We start from the raw sequence: 18,044 nt of genomic DNA on the forward strand, positions 1-18,044 counted from the left end.
ACAGAACAAAATCAGGGTCTTTTCCAGGTTTGCCATGTGCTTTTTATTTTTCTATCATTTCATTCATAGTTTAATTCGTTTTATTTGTTACACAAGACATTAGGCATTGTTCACATACTAGTGATCAAACAAGGACAGTAAGTTTTCTACTACTCAGCCTGAACTATTTCTTTTGTCAATTTCAAGGGATGTTGTCAATAGTGGTTTTTCAAAGGCCAAACTGGATGGAAAGTAAAACAGTACGACCACACATTAGGCTTTTGTTTTCAATAAATTAAAAAAAAAAGAGAGAGGACAGTATTTGATGCTGAGGAAAGGTCAGGGGAAGGGAGGGCTTCAAATATATCTATGTTCAAGGAGTAAACAGTGTTCCAGTTTTAATCCAATAACATGTTTCCAGGATGAAGACCACACACAATTCTGAACGACGCACGGTTGTGAAACTGTTGTGAGTACACAGCTGTTTAGATTTTGATTTCAGCTCCATGTCAGACTGTTATCCTTCCATCAAAACCTGTTTCTTAGGAATGCTCAATAATCATATTAAATCATGATACCACACTGGAATGATTAAGGTAATTAAGGTAAACATAACACATGAACACAGCAAATAACAAACGAAAAACAGGTAAATTTCGGTGTGCATCACTTTTAAAATCCATTTCGTCGTCGGATCATAAACTAACAGCGTAGTATATGCGTCTGACATAAAAACCTTTTTCAATACATCAGTGAAATTCAAATAAATAGAGCATAACAATAAGACACGTCAACACCCCAAACGAGTTGTTAAGGGACTGGTCCTGGTGGGTAAAGTGAAATGCTTTTTTAAAGGAAATGATCAGAGCGTCTCATCTATTTGTTTATTGATGTGTAACAAGCTGAGCCACAGATCAGTGCGTGCACTGTGTAGAGATATATGAGGAGCTGCCTCCACTCAGGTGTAGAAAACAATATCCCCCTCCATAGTATTCAGACAGATCTGCACAGCAACAAGCGCGACCAAACTGAACTTTTAACATTGCCAGCAAGTTTTGCCAATAACAGCGACACCATTTTTGGCACAAGACTGACCTGCCACTAACTGTTAGTTAAAACAAAGCAGTCAAATTTTTTTGAAAGGGCCCAAACATTTGAATCAGACCCCAAAATTAAGGCTGCAACCAAATAAAAGCATCTTGGTTCATTCTCGTGGGGCGGCACTTGTAACTGTGGCTTCATACTTTTGCTACAAAGTCTTTTAAAAGGATGGGAGATTCCAGCTTTTCCCTCTATTTTAACAACTACAGTTCTTCATAAGATTGAGTTTTTCAAGGGGAATTACTTATCTCAATGACACACACACACACAAGGGTTGAAACAACCAAGACACAATCCGGTGCTTTCACTATGAGCTGAAATTTCAGTCTTCGCCTTCTTTTCACTCAAAGGTGAAACTCCGCAAACGTCAGATCAACAACATTCTCCGCATACATTCTTTTTCCCCCAACCATGGTGCACTTCCTCGCAATCTCAGCCGTGTATCATTTACCACAATCAGCTTTGTTTTCATCACTCGTTTCAAATCAGAATACTTTACCCAGAACCAGACAAATCCCCTCCATTCCTCTATAGCTCCCGACATTCCCTTTTTTTATGTTCAGCTTGAAGACCACAGTTTCAACCTCAGCGCTGTAAACTTCATAACTTCAGCCAGTGAAATGTGCACCAAATATATAGAAATAAAACTCTTCAATAATTTAAAATGTTAGAAACTATTGAAATTCAAAACTGACATCACAAAACAGAGAAAAACAAAGCAACAGTTGTTTTTTTTTTTGAGGGGGTGACAATTAATAGCCACTGGTTAGCTTGCCTGCTAGCACAGGGAAACACAACAGCATTGCAAAGTGAGCACTATCAGTTGACAGAACAGCCCATTTATAAGTAACTTTTCATCACATTTTTTTTTCTTTGCCCGATCAACAGATTTTGCCAAAAGGAGCGGCGTCTATTGAATTAACACAGGTAAAAGACCAAGTAAGAGAAAAGTGAAAGCAGGGTTGACAGGAGCGATGCGTGGAATGGTCCAGCCTTCATACCGCAGTGTCATTTGAGTCTATGTACAATACTACTGTGTGTAAAAGATGCATGCATGTCAACTGGAGGTGACCCTCCCAGAGGATTCTACACTAAGCCGTTACAGGGTCTCTCATGTCAGAGCTCGCGGTCTGCACCTCTCAATGCCATCAAAACTTCCCATCCACGCCAACCTCTGATATGAGGAGAGAGACATTACAGAAAGAATGAAATGCTTTGAAAATCGCCAACAACAAGTAATAAATTCACCTCTAAAGATAATAGTTAAGACATGATTATACTGTAAAGTCTACAATGGAATGAAAGACCATATCAACCCTGCTTTTCAGTGACAGAGATAGGGAGTGTGAGTATTGGAACAGCGTGTATGTGTGTGTGTGTGTGTTTGTGAGCATTTATGTGTTTGAACGCGTGTCAAAGAGAGAGGGAGTAAGGAAAAGGAGGCAAACGGCTCAGGGCGGGCAGAGCCCAGAAACAATACCCCCCTTCTTCTTCTTCTACGCCACGCTCTTGCATGTTTTAATTTGACCCCCAACCCCATTTGTTTTATTTTTTAAAGCACTGCTCAGGCAGCCCCCCCACACACCCCCCGGCCCCTCTGCCGCAGGCTCTGCCGCCTGTTTTGCCCCGTTTTCGCCCCGTCTCCTTTCCCAGCCCCGCCCTCTCTCTCGGGAAACCCCACACTACCCGCTCACTGCTCATCCTCCCCAAACACATCGTTCTGTTTGCGTTTCATGTTCTCAAAGTCAAAGTCGCTCCCGGTCATACGTTTGTAGATGTCCTTGATGTCGTTGCAAGTGGTCTCAAAGTGAGTGGTGGCATCGTAGGACCTTGAGGCGAAGACCTGGGGAGGATAAAGTAATAAGACTGAGAATCTACAGCTCAGCTAGTGGCTCTGTGTGACTGTATTTAGTAACAGCGAGGCTTTAAGCTAACTGTTAACATCAGCAAGCTAATATGCCCACAGTGGCAATGCAAACATGCTGATGTTTAGCAGGTTTAGATGGCAATCTACCTAATAGCTGTTGAGACATTTCAGATATTTCATAGAACGACACCACTAAAATATTGGCCATGAGAATCATTTTGTTTTTTCTCAGGAAATAGGTTTTTATCTTGCAATTTTGTTGGCGAAAACAGTCTTACCTGACTCTCAGTACCATCGTCTGTGGGCTCATAAAGGTCACTAATAGCCACAAACCTGGAAAAAAAGAACTCCCTTAAATATATACAGTTATGAATCACAAGAATTCTTAAATATTTTTATATCATGTCAATCTGCTTGTTTGTTAAAAACGAGTTGCATGAAATTTTGAATGAAAGAAATCAGTAGAAGTAATAGTGCGACTGACTTTTGGTCAATGGGCTCCAGCAGCTCCAGGGCCGGTTCGATCTCAGCCTCGGGCTCGCTGGTTTCCACTGTGGTGCTGACTATGGCAATGTACTTCCCCTGGGCCGCCACATTGTGAGCATAGGAGATCATGCACACGTAGATGTCTGGAGAATTGAGAAAAGGGTTAAAAGGAGGAGAAAGGTTCAGCAGAGGAGAGTTTTTCGGCCATTTGGGGGCAGAAGAAATAAACTCTAAACACACCAGTGACATATTATGAAGCTGTTATGGTGAACTTATTAGCAAACACCTGCCTAGATACAGTACAACTCCAGGATATATCATTAATTTGGAGTCATTTTATATTAAGACACTGCAGGTCCAGCTGCAAGCTGCATCTGGAAACGCTGAGCCATGAGAATGAACCAAAACAGTGAAGTTACAGATCAGAAAATCAACTCAATGAGCTGAAAGACACTAAACTGTTTTGTCGAGCTGAGGAGCACTGCAGAGCTGGAGGATAATTCTCTGTGTGTTAGAGCGACCTGTTTCACATACAAGTAGTCATATGATGTTGTTATTAATATATGATAACTGATAACAGCAGTTTTAAGAGTTAAAAATAATGCTTGTATGTAACCATTCGACATGGAATCAAATTTTTTAGTGCTTAAGGAGAATCAGCTCATTTGGACATGGACACTAAAACTGACTTGTTTCTCTGAAAGGGTGAAAGACTGAAATATGCATGATGTCATGTGTCTCCATAAGTGAGCTCCATAGCTCCAGGGCTTAAAATCAAATCAATTACATTTGTAAACTGTGTCATTGCTCCAATTTCTAAGAACTTCACTCTGTGACACTGCGTCTAAACATTTAGAGTATTCGCTGAAAAGTGACAATGACCCTCACCTGAGTTGCGGTTAACCTGATTCTGAGGAATGATGATCTGGCAGGAGTTGGCGTCATTAGTGTTTTTGATGGGGTGGCTGAGGATGCAGATAACGCGGATCACCTGACCTGCCTTACGAACACGGTCCGGGATGTAGCTGGGGTCACAGATGAGCTGCTTACAACGAGCCACCTGCAGCACGAAGGAGACAGCGACATGCATGCAACATCTTACAGGGCTCATGTTCTTATCTCCTCTGAGCGAATGTATCAGGGTGAATAAACTCACTGTGCATCCACTCTAGTGCTTGTTATTATTAAATTGTTAAATTTGCATAATAATTAAGAACAACTCTGCTGTACCTCGCCCTCAGACTTCACTCCGATCACATGTCCACCCTCCATCACTATCTCATCCACTGGTTTGTTCAGCATGTAGGTTCCTCCATAGATTGCACTCAACCTATAGTGAATAAAAGTGAATAAGACTTGTTAAATCATGGAGTGATATTGTACTTCTGTATTTAATATTAAAGACAAATCTATACATAATGATCAATAACTATTAAAATACCTGGCAAATCCCTGCGGCAGCTCCCCCAGTCCATACAGGGGGTAGAGGTAGGGGCTCTTCCCGTACCGTGCCAGTGATTCACTGTACAGTTTGATACGATTGACGGTGTCCAAACAGGGAACATCAAGGTAGCTGACAGAGAAGAAAAACAAGAGGAAGTTGATCCTGACCTACATAAATGTTTGTTTAAAAAAATCCTACTCATTGTGTGTGTGTGTGTGTGTGTGTGTGTGTGTGTGTGTGTGTGAGTGGCTTATTTAAAAAATGAAGTGTATCAGAAATGAGGTGGTCAGTTACTAATTCAAGCTTTGTTACATCTTCATTAGAGCATCTATGGCCCAATAAAGAAGTGTTGAAATTATAAAGGCACCTGTTAAATTAAGGTATTAAGGATTGTTAACAGGTTGTGAAGAGGTTTGTTGTTCTTACTCATCTGTCCTGTAGAGGGCCAGGGCGTGGCCGGTGAAGTCAATGACATCCTGGCCGAGGTCAAACTTCTTGTAAACATCCCTCATCGTTGTGGTTTTGGGGTCCACGCCCTCGAAGGTCTTGGGGTCATTCTCATCGAAATTGGCCACAAAGACTAAGAACTTGCGAAACCTTCGCTTCTCGAACATGCCCATCAGATCTGGAATTATCACAAAAGGCCTTAATGTTGATGATTTAATTGTGATTTAAACACTCTTCTCTTTGTATCATACAAATTGTGACGATACATATTCAAGCGACTTACTTGAAGCTAGCGCCTCAGTCTCGGTTGACGGCACCTTGTAGATCTTTCCTCCTTTGTAGACAAAGCTTCCCTCCACCACTTTAAAGTCAAGGTACCGTGTCACTTCTGTGTATAGCAGCATCTTCACAAGCTGACCTGCAACCACACACAGACATATGTTACATTTTAGCATCTACATGTAGTCTGATTAGTTAATTCCTTATTTCTGTATTAAATTTCTTATCTCAGTAACAAATGATGAGAGCTTGATGGTTATATATTCCCTCTATACAGACTCAGTGATGGGGGACTGACCATTGGCCATGAGAAACTTGGGGATGAGGTCGACGTTCCAGTCTCTTCCTCTACCCATTGACTCAGGCGGGCTATCTGGGAGACTGAAGCGCTTGTACAGCTGTGGAAGAGAAGAAGAAAGAGAGACATGAGCAACATCCTGTGCAACAGAAATCTATGAAGCTCACAGAATCTGAGACATTACGGAGGATAAATGGAGACAGTAAAACAGCAGCTGATGACACTGGAAGCAAAATGAGATGTACTGAGGGACATGAAAATATATTGATTGGTTTTATAGATCCCAGGAGCCCTTTACCTCCTCCAGGGGGGTGATGGAAGAGCTCTCGCCACCATAGTAGGGGTTCCTGTCCATGTGCAGAACCTTTTTCCCATTCACAGACATGATCCCAGACAGAATGCATTCCTGCATAAAACAAGATTTAATACCCAGCATTATCTTCTGTAAAGTAGCATCAATTTGAAAATGAAAAGACACCAAATAAAAATCACTTGAAAAGGAGGTCCCTCGGGACTCACTCAATACAATGCAATACAATCCAAGATCACAACGAACTGCATCCTCCAAAATGATCATAAAGTTGAATCAACACCTCTCTAAAACAGGTGCAACAAAATTGAACATTATAACCTTCATGAAGAGGGGATTTGTTGCAGGACTGTGGTGTTAGACTGCATTAGTTTTATCTAGGTGTTCCTAACAAACTGGTAAATGAGTGTAAATGCAAGTTGAGAGGGTTTGACAGACGGCTGCAGGGGAGGACAGGAGGCACGCTGTGCGCATGCGCGACTGGATTGTTTCACCCATGTATCCACTGAACTAATAATAAAAAAAGAATGATAAAAAAATAATAATAATTGCTAGTATTCTTAATAATGATGTCCGAATGACATTGTTACATCATAAATAAGTTATTGTGACATCGAGGTGACAAAAGGATATTTGATACCTTTCAAAAAAACTACCAAAATGTCGACTTTTACGCACGTGAAACCCTCGATTATTATTGCACAAAATGTGTCAGACATGTTTGTGATAGGTGGGTGTGATAAGTGAAGGGAACTGCGGCGAGAGTGGCAGCAGTGAAAGGCTCAGTCATTAAATAAACCCGTGCTCAGGCCTGCGCCAACCTCAGGATGGAGGCCTGTCTATGCAACGGGGACCATGACACACTGTGGGGTTACGCCTAAGAGATGCTACAGGGTGTAACACAACACTGAAGCCGGCCGGGAGAATGAAAAAAATATATAACTCCCGGAGCTTTGTTTCCTCCCTGTGATGCACAAGCAGGTCGAGTGCTTCATTTAAAGATTTTTTTTTTTTTTCTGAAGCGCATCTCTTATCAGGATTTTCTAATGTCACAAGCACACAGGGATGCGGGAGGCTTTCACTCCTGGGCTAAGGAAGAGAGGACAGCGGGCCCGTAGTCTGGATAAAGTCATCTTGTGGAAAGCTCCCACAATCAATCTGCTCTGTTTTCTGTGCGGAACAAATGAAGCTTTACCACTTACTGTGAGTCCGGTGCCCAGAACGATCACATCATATTCCTCATCCATGTTGTATCACCGCCTCTCCCGTCTCGCCCTCTTTTTGCCTTGAGAAATGAAGGGTATTGAAGGAAAGAATGCCAGTGAGTCCACCAACCGGGAAACTGGCTCTCTGTCTCTGCCCGACTGCTTTCAAACGGCTCGTTCAAAGTTAGATATTATTTATTAATCATTAGGCATTAATGACCAATGCAATATACTGTCCACACTGTCACCGGCGAGGACGACCAAAGATGGCCCTGATCGTGGAGCACTCTAGAACAATGTCACTGCGCGTCGGGAAATAGTGCGCATCCTCCTTCTCTCTTCCCATGTTGCCACACAATGGACTCAAACCGAAAAGCTGTGTGTAATAGGAAGCCCGGCTCTGAGCTGGCTTTATCGAGCGATTGTGCACATGTTCAGTTTCGGTTTAGAGTTTGGCTTGGTGTTTTACAATTTTTTTTTCTTTTTTAATACATTTTGTATAAGTCTGTGTGTTCTCTATTTTCTTTTCTGTCCTTCCTTTCCAGTTGTAGGCGCAGCGTTGCGTGGATGATGCAGGCAGCGGTATCCCTCCGCCACCACAGCTGTGTGGATGGGAGTAGCTTTCACTGACTGAACGCACGCAGACCTTTTCAATACAAAAAATGTTAAAAGTTTACTTTACTTTTTTTTGCGTATTTGTTTCCATTTCACTGTGTTTATTAATGTCATACATGGGTGGTGGGTTATAATGGTGCAAATAGTGAAATTAGTCAAATTTTAAATGTGTCAGCACCATGGACAGTTGCCAGGTGTACCTGTCATTGATTCACATTCACAAGAGCAGAGTTCAGCTGCATTATACACACTACATGTCTGTTAACGGCACAGTCAGTATTATGAAAGCCACTGTTATTGGTATGACTGTCTGAAAAGCATCATTGATAAAGGGGTTTATAAGGATGTAATTCATGGATTTATTAATGGTAATGATACATCATTTACTAATGCCTTATAGATATCTTATAATCCAGCAATAAGAACAACTTTTGGGTTGTCAGACTGTGGAAAATCCTCCTCCAGTATGACACTTTGTCTGTATTTTTAGCTCTTTTATTCATTAGGGAGACCTCACCAATGGGCTGTTTGACTACTTCTGGAAAGGTGCTGCAGAACATATGGGCCAAAATCCATTTATAAACTGCTTATTAACACTTAGAGTTGCAAATGTAATGGGTTGTAGAACCTTTTATTAACTGCAAACCTGATCATCTATCAGAAAGTGAAAGCCTATGTGTGTATGGTTTACCAACATTTATGGCTGTATTATTATTGAACAAAAACACACAGCAATGCTATTGCGTTTTTGTGTTTTGCCAACAATTATTTTCATTATCAATACATCTGACAATATTTTCTTTAATAAAATGCAAAGATGTTGACTTTAGAGCTGCAGTAATAGTTGATCTGCCAAAAAAATAATTGGCAACTATTTTGATAATTAAATAATTGTTTTGGTCATTTCTTAAGCAGTAAGGCTATTTGCTGGTTAATTTGCTTTTCTGAGTCATAAACAATTGTAAACTGAATAGTTTTGGGTTTGGCCTGTTGATTGGACAAAACATTTGAATATGTCACCTCTAGGACATCAGGCACTGGGTAATTGACCCTGACATATTTCAGTTTTTAGACATTGCATATACAAAATGATAAATCAAGAAAAATCAAATGATTAATCGATAATGAAAACAATCACTGGTTGCAGCCCTAGTTCAGTTTACTTTCATAGAAAACTGGGAAAATAGCAACAACAACAAAAAAGGGCACTTTTCCTTTAAAAAAGACTTTGATCAGTTATCAAAAATATTGCCAATTAATTTTATTACAATCAACTAATCAATTAATCAAATGGAAGAGTATTGGTTGGTTTCTGGGAGACTATGGAAATAATGCAACTGCACAGTTGGAGTCAACAGGGGCCCAGTTATAAAATCTCTGCCCAGAGGTCAGTTAGGAGGCCATGAGTATAAGTGCTTTAGATTTGTACTTTCAAGCACAAATACTTGAGTAAATTTACTGTGTTTACATTCCAGCAGTGGTGATTGATTGATTGATTGACTGTGTCCAGGCTGGGAGAAGTTTAAACCATTGCTAAGTTTGAGCAGAACAAGGTGTACAAGGATGCAGCCTGTCGTGGTGCAGGGTTACATTAGTTGTGGGCAGGGCGAGCTGAATGGAAGCAGCAGGAAGTGCCGTCTTTTCTTTAGCACGACCGCACATGACCGTCAGCTGGTTTGTGTCACGTGACCACAGATTTGCGGAAAACGAAAAATGGCAGGATCGAGGTGCTCGAGAAAAGTGCGACTAACGGCTTTTATTGCCATTTTCTTCGCATTTTTCGCCACAGGGAGCTCCACCGCTCAAGTGCCACTTCTGATGTGGTCCAGTGACGGGTAATTTTTTATATCTCCCTTCTTTATTTGTCAAGTAAGACTCACTCATAATTAGCACTGCCCGGCTGCTAATGCTAACCATTGTAGCTAACTCGGTCTGTACTTCTGTACTGTTTAATGTTTTTTTTTTTGTGTCATAAAAACAGCCGATATCATGTATATCTTAAATTACTCAAAGCTTAAGTTCAATTATTAACATGTTCAGCCTCAGACCGAAGCGTAAATGATCACATTGTCAAACTTAGTTCAGAAGTGCAACTTATGCTCTGCCATTTCTCTTCCACATTTACCACGTAGGTGGTAAATTTGGCTTTTACGGTGGTACTGAGGGGCAGACTGACATTAGGCAGAGACAACATGGCGCTCTAAAAAGGGGAAATGTAGGAAATGTATAATATACTACTGTGTGTGGTGGTTTGGGGTCACAGGGAGGACACAGACATCAGAACTAATCCAGGGTTTCGTAGTGCCAAAATATCGTCATGTATTATAAGGAAATATCTGATATGTTGAAGCCATACAACAGTTTCCAGTGTGGTTACACTAGAGGTACAACGTGCACAGTGATGGTTAGAAAAACCTGTGGTAGGATTTTGTTGAAAGTAGTGTTTGTTTGGTGCAACATATGTTATATCATCATCCAAACACATTCACTCCCATTTAGAGCAGACATCAGAAAGACAGCAGCCTGCTCATGTAAAGGGAAAATGTTAAAACCCAACTGTCACAGATTTGCTGTATGGAGACATTTGTCTTTACTGAACAATTAGCTGTTACTCTAAATCAGGTCACAGGACATTTTAACTTTAGCTGTACCCCTTGTCCACACTGATGGGAAAACTGGTTTCAAACATTACACTGCGTACAAGTAGAATGAGCTCTGAAAAAAGAAAAGAAAAACTGCATAATTGTGTATGTATGTCTGTATATAATGTATGTATGTGACTTATCTGTGTGTGTCCACTGTAAGACTTTTGAATGTATGTGTCTGTCTATGTATAAACTTTATATGTTTATCTTTTTGTACACAGGTCTCTCTTGAAAAAGAGATCCCGATCTCAATGAGACCACCTGTATTAATAACAAATTTAATAATAAATGTGACTTCAATATGAATAGAAGGTGCATACTAACAGTTAAAACACTTCTGTCTGCATGACATGGGCTCTGATGGATATCATTCAGTTTTCTGTAGCGAATGTTTGACTTCTTGGGTTACCGTAACTAAGTCTGATGACAAATGAAATATAAAAACAGTTTCAGTATTCTCTGGTATATTGATTCCTTAGATGTTTCACTGTCTTGACTTAAAACAGTGATAAATAGTAATGATATTTAGGTGGCAGTGATGTGCTGGTTGATGAATTATTTGCTGGTGATTGTACTAAATGTTTTTAGATCTACAATTGTGTTATAGAAATATTTTAAGGCAACTGAGAAAAATGTGTAAAAGACATCACAATTTGTCCTTATCTTCCCTGTATGTTCAGCTTACCACCACTGGCCTTGCCTGCAGCTGGTCACATCATATCCAATGACCAGTTGACTGCCTACCTCACCACTGCCTTAGGCTCGGGCCCCCACACTGTGCTGCTGTTTCTCCAGGACAAGGTCAGCCCCCGAGACATGAAAACTATATTCCTCCTCTGTAGTAAAAACAGTTGCAGTATGTCACTAGACAGATTGGAGCTAACGGTGAAAGGTTTTGAGGAGACTTCAGCCTTATGAAAGATTCTCTCAGATTTTCATCTATTAGAGCGCGTGTCCTTGGATATATAAGTTGTGTAAAACAGGGCAGTAATGAGTCATTTGTAGCTGCACTGCAGTCCCACGAGACACTGTGTAACAGTCTTTTCATTCTGCTTTGACAATGATGTTTGGCCTTACTTCCCATATCGCAGTTCCTCTATTACACATTCATCACTCCAGTTTGCTCTCTGTGTTTTATGTTCCTGCTCCTGACACATTAATATACTGGATTTATGTTTAAGTGTATGCAATTTTCACAGTCTCTGCTGATATAGGGGGACTGTCATATGTTGTTGTCTTTATCTGTGTTCAGTTAAGCAAAGATGACTTCACAGTCTTTGGTGGAGTGTTTGGAAACAAACAGGATAGTGCCTTTCAAAACCTTGAGGTAGGTTTTTACAACTTATACATTAGTCCTAAATGAAGATGATTTTTCCAGACTCATAAGACGGATAATTATTTCCACTCACTTCTTTTCAGGCTGCAGTTCAGACTTCTTCGTCATCAGTCACACTTCCAGCCTTAGAGTGGTCGGGCTCCTCTGCCATCCTGGCTCTGCTGCAGGAGAAGCTTGGTGTCTCTCCTCTGCTTGTAGACGCAGACACTCTGTCACATCTGAGCATCAACACATCTGTCAGCAATCTGTTGCTCATCAATCTTCCTTATTGTACTGGGTGAGGCTTTTGTTCTCTGCTGTATATCAATGAATGGAAGTATTGTTTTCTTTTTTAACAAAGCATGAGGAAAATTAACATTTTTTATCATTTAATAGCCTGCACAAGTCTTGCAAAGAAGTCCTGCATAACAATGGTAAGTGTTAACTGTGATGGAATTTCATAGTGTCAAATTATAAGCACCAATTTTTGACACATACATTGTGTAACACAAGTGTATTTTGCTTTCAACAGATGAGATAATTGGGGAAGTTCTTGGAATCATGAAAGCAAAAAATGTCCCATACACTGCGATATACACAGGACTCCAGCCATCTCGAGTAAGATATTCTCACTACCACACGAAAACAGTTGGCCCATCATGTACCAGAATTATAGTATAAGCAAGGTATATTTTTGTAATTGTAATGTAATGGTTTTCCAGGTAATTTCAGAGACGTCTGTGTCTGACCAGTCTGTGGGCCGCTCCTTGCTCCAAGCAATTGGGCCTGATGTCAGACCCATCATGTTTAATGTATCCGGTAGTCCTTGCATTATGCTCTGGGCTCAGAATCTCAACATCAGCCTCTCAAGCTCTTCAGCGTGGATCGACCTCGCTACAGAAACACCTTCCTTGACAGGATCCATGTGTAACAGCAGTAACTCAGTGTAAGACGGCCTTTCATTATTTCATAAAAACAATACCCAGCACGAGAGCATTTCTTCTGTGATTATTGACAAGAGAACTTCAATTTAGAGTTATTTATTATAAGAAGTAATTTTAAATGTATTCCTCTCTTTTTAGGCTTGTCCTCAATTATTCATCGGGCTATATACTAAGGTAAGGCAATAAATTATCACCAGTCAGTTAAAATCCTACACACAGGAGTGTCATTTATTGAACAAATAAGCCAGAACGACCATAAGCATTTAGTACAATTCTCACAACGGATACTAATTCTATACAATGACGTGCTGTTGTTAAGATACTCGGCGTTATTTTGTTGATCCCCCAGTTTTGCCATGAGTCAGCGGTTCTATCCCGTGTCTGCACGGAACTGGTTCACCCTGGACTCTGTGCAGCTGCAGTTCAACGGTCTAACTGCATCTTTCATTGGGAGGCGCGGCATCTACGCCCCTGCAGAGTATTCCTTCCACTGCCAGTCGGTTAACAGCTTCCAAGATGCTCTGCTAGTGCCAAACAACACCAACCAAAACACAACTCAGTGGAGGCTCAAATTTAATGACTTCCAGGTACAACAATTATGCTGCGTTTTTTGTTCTGCAACTAAACAATCCCACAGCAATACCTCAAGTACTGTTTTGTAGAGTCTTGTTTTAAATAATTAGGTATCATTTTTGGCTTTCTGTTGTTAATTGAATGTTTCACACATTTTCTGTTTTTTGCAATACAGATTCAGGGCTTCGGTTTGGCAAACGGGACAAATTTCTCCTATGCCAATGACTGTGCAGGGTTCTTCACCCCAGGGATTTGGATGGGGCTGCTGACCTCACTGCTCATGCTGTTAATTTTTGTGTACGGTCTGCACATGATCATGCAGCTAAACACCATGGATCGATTTGATGACCCCAAAGGTCCATCGATTTCAGTGCCTCAGTCGGAGTGAAGCATTCTTCACACACACACACTCCTCAGTCTTTCAGTGCCTCCTGGTAGATGGGCCTTGGAGGGTCCCTCTTTGCCATATAGCTTTTGTATGTTTGGGCCTTTTTCTTTGAAAATATTCGTCAGACAGATTGCCTTTTCTTCTGAAATTCTCACCTATAGTTTTCCTCCCTGAATCCTTCCAAAGCTGTATTTGGGATACTATTATCATGAAAGGCGCATTCCATTTCATCTCCCCACATTTGCAAGTGCCAAAATGGATGCACCTTTATCTTCATACAAGTTGATTTTGAGTGCCTGTGCTAAAAGGTGTTTTTTGTGCCACTATTGGCCAGACACAGTTGATATTTTCCCAAAAATAATTTGCACTCTTACCAGAGAATGCCTTCTGTGCCAACATGAATGTCATTACTGGATGCTGTCAGACCTTTACAGACCTCAATTCCTACTTTTTTTTATGTTTCCAACTCAACTGTAATTTAAAGACTACTGGTAATGAAAGAAGTGCCTGTATATAAAATGCGATTGTTTGTGATGTGTGTGAAATTTCTGAAATGTTTGCTGTTTTTAATTTGCCTTACAGAAGTATGCTAATGCTTCCTCTTGGGCTTAGTTCTGTTTTCACTAATGGTTAAATCACAGATGTACACCACTGCAAAGCTTTGTTTTCTCGACGGATAATTTATTTAATTTGCTTCAGGTTAATTAACAAATTTACTTACAGTGCATCAGTTCTGCTTTTGTCAAACTTATTGATGTGCAATTGCCATGACATGTGCAGTACATTGCCTTTAATTGCAAATAAAGATATAAATTAATTGTGAATTTGATTAGTTTTACAGGTGATATTTTATTATTTTCATTATTGAATAATCTGTTATTTAATTGAATAATCAATTTGTTGATAAAATGTCAAAACAAAGGGGGAAAAAACAAAAAACTAAACTAAACTAAAGCAGCCAGCAGCTACTCAAATTGTGTGCTTATGCAAACTGTCCCAAAGATATTCAGTTACAGGATGGGGTGAATGTTTGGCATTTTCATTGAAAAATTAATGACTGAAAGATCTAATTATTGTCAATATGGTTGATGTTTATTGTCTTTCAACATATCAATTGTTTCATCATTATATAACTTTATTTTACTTTTTATTTTATCTTATTTCAAAACACAAATATGGGTAGCTGACGTAACCAAGGAAGTGCCAATTAATTTGCATAATTTATGCACCAACTCCGTTGCCTTAGTTACAAGTCGAAACACGAACACTGTTATGGCCGGTCGAAACGACGTTAACCGTGTGCTAGCGTAACATCTCTTCCGTTTAGTTACCGTTACGTATTCGCCGCTAGTTGTTTTTCCAAAATGTCAACAGCTCCTGTTCAGAGAGTATTTTTTGGCAGCTCTCAGGAGAGGAAACTCTTCCCCTTCCATTATGCACCAGACCGGCTGGGAAACCAAATGTCACGACAGGAAACGCCGAATGTCGGTCCTGGCTGCTATGACAACCATGAGGTTAGTGTCTCAGTGTCAACGCTGATCTGGAGATTTTGCAGAATGATTTGTTTTTGTCACATTTGTGAGACTGAAGTCAATGTAGTTCAAAACGCCATTTTACCGGTCATTTGCTTTATGATGTTAGGTTTTCATTATATGAAAAAAAAAAGACTAATTCTTTCCGTTTTCCTCACAGTTCGGCACCATAGTTTATGACTTACAGACGACACCACAGAGTAAGAAAGGATATGGTCTCTCTGCGAGGACTGCAGCACGCTTTCCACCTTGTAGCAAGGTACATTTAACAAATTTTGTTTAAAGGGGTACACTGATTTTACACATGAAGTTCAACTTTGAGAGCATTTTCAAAGTTTCAAAATATAGCTCTGATGATGTCATTGGACTGGATCCAGTGTTTTTGAAAGTCAACCATACTTGGGATCATAGTTTGTTTTAATAGTCCCCCAACGTCATGCGAGTTCAATACAAAGTTGCTGAAATACCACTTTAACATGTCAGGTGTAATCTAAAAATATCTTTATAATCTCTATCACCAGACAGTGACCCCTTCACCACAGCAGTACCAGCAGGATCAAAGCCAGTCCAGAATCTCCCCTCCTGGAAAAACACCTTTCAACTCAGCTACACAGAGGTTCAAAATGACATCACGCACCGCTGAGGAAAGTCCAGGGTAAGACACATCAACACAGGCACATCGTAACAGTGCTATACTGAGCTGACAGATGCTATTTTGTGATGCAGCCCTGGGACCTACACCCATGATGCAGTAACAAACAGGAAAGTGAGCTGGCCGATGTGCTTTGGGAGCCCAGACTGGACCAGACTACCTCAGCTGGAGAAGAAGTCACTCAGGGTGAAGGTGGGTGTAGCAAGCTCCATTCTGTGAAGATGGCCAAATGCCCTTTGTTTTGACTCCCAAATGTAAAACTGAAAACTGAAAGGCAGCCAGTTCAAAGATGCAAACCCATATCCCCTTTCAAGCTAAAACAAAGGATACAAAACTTGAAAGGGATGTTTTTTGTCCAGTCAATGCTGAGAAAACCACAGTTAAAACCCTTGAATGGAGGCTGGTTCCATGACTTGATCAGAAGGTTAATGTTGGTAGCAACATAAGTATATTATGAAATATGGTTATTTGCTTTGTTGCACAGAGGTAGATGAGAAGATAGACACTGCTGTCATATCTGTCTGTTTAATATGAAGCTACAGCCAGCAGCCAGTTAGGTGAGCTTAGCATTAAGACTGGAAGCAGGGGGAATCAGCTGGTCTGTCAATTTAAAGGTAAAAAATTCACCTACCAGCACCTCTAAAACATTCTAATTAATACTTTATATGTTGTTTGTTTTATCCATATAAAAACCAAAGAGTAAAAATGACAACTTCTTGTTTTACAGAGGATTGTGTGCAGTGTAGAAGAAAATAAGTGTCTGTCTTTCTAGCTCTATGTTGTGGCCAACTAATTTACATTGATCATGGGAAACTGTTTGATTTACTCCAGGAAGATGGCCTTTGAGAAACTTTCTTTAACTTAGATGTAAATTCAATCTATTGGACGTGTCCCAGTACAGACAGATATATCACAATTGCAGAGGTGTTGAAGAGATTAGCCAAATGGGGGCACTGGCAGATTCCTATTCATCCTTGTTGTCACTCAGACCTCTTGATTAACCCAGCTCACAACCTGCAGACTTTGCTGTGATCGTCTGGCTCCACTGTGCAATGAATAAAACTAATCTGAACCAGCAACTGAATTTGGACCTGAGAGAATATTATTCTTCAACAGCGCGACATATCTTAGCCGGGAGAAGTGACTTCCTGGAGTCATTGTGAGGTTGCCAGACAACCAGCGGAGATTCCTGGAAGTCACTGTGCTCAGCCAAGAAACAGTCCACATGTATAACATCCCAAATATTGTTTGTACAGATTAAACAAACAAGATATAATCTGTTAATTAAAAAGCTTTGGCAGTGCTCAAGCCAACGTAAATCCAGGGTAAAAACAGGCAAGAGCTGTGGTCACCACAGTGACACAGTGCAATACATTAAAGCATGACCATCAAGGTGAATCAACAACTCTGTTTCAAAAAATTAACATTACAACCTTCATGAAGAGAGGATTTGTTACAGGACTACAGCATTAGACAGCAACACTTTTAGTGCTAGATGTTCTTAATAAACTGTCTGAAACAACATGCTGCTTTTGTTGGGCAGTTTTGGCCTCAATGGCCATTAGATTGTTGAACAGAGCCAGGCTTATTGTATCCCTAGATATAAGATAAGAGTGGTATTGATCACTCGTCTAATGCTGGGCAAGAAATGGGAATGATTGAATGGTTCTAATAGGATTTCAATTTGGTGGGATAAATTCACCATGTGTGTTGTTACATTATCTAATTTTCTAATCATTATCTTATCATCATTAATATTATCTAATGCATTTGTTTTTTTCTTCTTCAGCTAAACAGTGAAAAGGAGTTCCTCAAGCAAAGGAGCAGAGTGGCCTACCTGAGTTTGTACTATTAACTCTCTGATGGATGAAAAACCGTCATGAAACGGACACAGGAATGTGTCCGTTTCACTTTCCTAAACTTACTGTCAACAAAACAGTGACAAACAGTTTATATGCCAGACA

The 18,044-nt window shown here is 40.3% G+C and overlaps 3 protein-coding genes across 3 annotated transcripts; 2 read left to right on the forward strand and 1 right to left on the reverse strand.

Moving 5' to 3' along the window:
- Positions 1-17: 17 nt before the first annotated feature.
- Positions 18-7,709, reverse strand: gdi1 (GDP dissociation inhibitor 1). Its single transcript, XM_056384321.1, has 11 exons — positions 7,414-7,709; positions 6,200-6,307; positions 5,902-6,001; positions 5,608-5,742; positions 5,304-5,502; positions 4,875-5,006; positions 4,664-4,763; positions 4,322-4,493; positions 3,432-3,576; positions 3,226-3,280; positions 18-2,923 (listed from the first exon to the last, which is right to left on the reverse strand). Exons 1-11 carry the CDS (start codon positions 7,456-7,458, stop codon positions 2,771-2,773), a joined length of 1,344 nt encoding a protein of 447 aa, XP_056240296.1. The 5' UTR covers positions 7,459-7,709; the 3' UTR covers positions 18-2,770.
- Positions 7,710-9,705: 1,996 nt separating this feature from the next.
- Positions 9,706-14,720, forward strand: LOC130174793 (V-type proton ATPase subunit S1-like). The gene is made up of 10 exons (XM_056384999.1): positions 9,706-9,866; positions 11,357-11,477; positions 11,929-12,003; positions 12,096-12,289; positions 12,388-12,425; positions 12,524-12,609; positions 12,714-12,937; positions 13,074-13,109; positions 13,285-13,522; positions 13,684-14,720. The coding sequence occupies exons 1-10, from the start codon at positions 9,745-9,747 to the stop codon at positions 13,894-13,896; spliced, it is 1,347 nt and encodes a 448-aa protein (XP_056240974.1). The 5' UTR covers positions 9,706-9,744; the 3' UTR covers positions 13,897-14,720.
- A 144-nt stretch (positions 14,721-14,864) lies between these two features.
- LOC130174795 (protein pitchfork-like) lies at positions 14,865-18,007 on the forward strand. Its single transcript, XM_056385001.1, has 5 exons — positions 14,865-15,410; positions 15,589-15,687; positions 15,950-16,083; positions 16,155-16,272; positions 17,870-18,007. Exons 1-5 carry the CDS (start codon positions 15,261-15,263, stop codon positions 17,933-17,935), a joined length of 567 nt encoding a protein of 188 aa, XP_056240976.1. The 5' UTR covers positions 14,865-15,260; the 3' UTR covers positions 17,936-18,007.
- The last annotated feature ends 37 nt before the right edge of the window (positions 18,008-18,044 follow it).

Source organism: Seriola aureovittata, chromosome 9, assembly GCF_021018895.1.
Source record: "Seriola aureovittata isolate HTS-2021-v1 ecotype China chromosome 9, ASM2101889v1, whole genome shotgun sequence".
NCBI lineage: Eukaryota > Metazoa > Chordata > Actinopteri > Carangiformes > Carangidae > Seriola > Seriola aureovittata.

Bases quoted from the DNA above. Each gene is read 5' to 3' on its own strand.
- LOC130174793 (XM_056384999.1), top strand. From the start codon at position 9,745: ATGGCAGGATCGAGGTGCTCGAGAAAAGTGCGACTAACGGCTTTTATT. The intron at 12,938-13,073 runs GTAAGACGGCCT...CTCTCTTTTTAG, and splicing joins TGTAACAGCAGTAACTCAGT to GCTTGTCCTCAATTATTCAT. The intron at 13,110-13,284 runs GTAAGGCAATAA...TTGATCCCCCAG, and splicing joins TCATCGGGCTATATACTAAG to TTTTGCCATGAGTCAGCGGT.
- gdi1 (XM_056384321.1), bottom strand. From the start codon at position 7,458: ATGGATGAGGAATATGATGTGATCGTTCTGGGCACCGGACTCACA. The intron at 5,503-5,607 runs GTAAGTCGCTTG...TGATAATTCCAG, and splicing joins GACTGAGGCGCTAGCTTCAA to ATCTGATGGGCATGTTCGAG. The intron at 2,924-3,225 runs GTAAGACTGTTT...TATCCTCCCCAG, and splicing joins ACGATGGTACTGAGAGTCAG to GTCTTCGCCTCAAGGTCCTA.
- LOC130174795 (XM_056385001.1), top strand. From the start codon at position 15,261: ATGTCAACAGCTCCTGTTCAGAGAGTATTTTTTGGCAGCTCTCAGGAG. The intron at 15,688-15,949 runs GTACATTTAACA...CTCTATCACCAG, and splicing joins GCTTTCCACCTTGTAGCAAG to ACAGTGACCCCTTCACCACA. The intron at 16,273-17,869 runs GTGGGTGTAGCA...TTTCTTCTTCAG, and splicing joins AGAAGTCACTCAGGGTGAAG to CTAAACAGTGAAAAGGAGTT.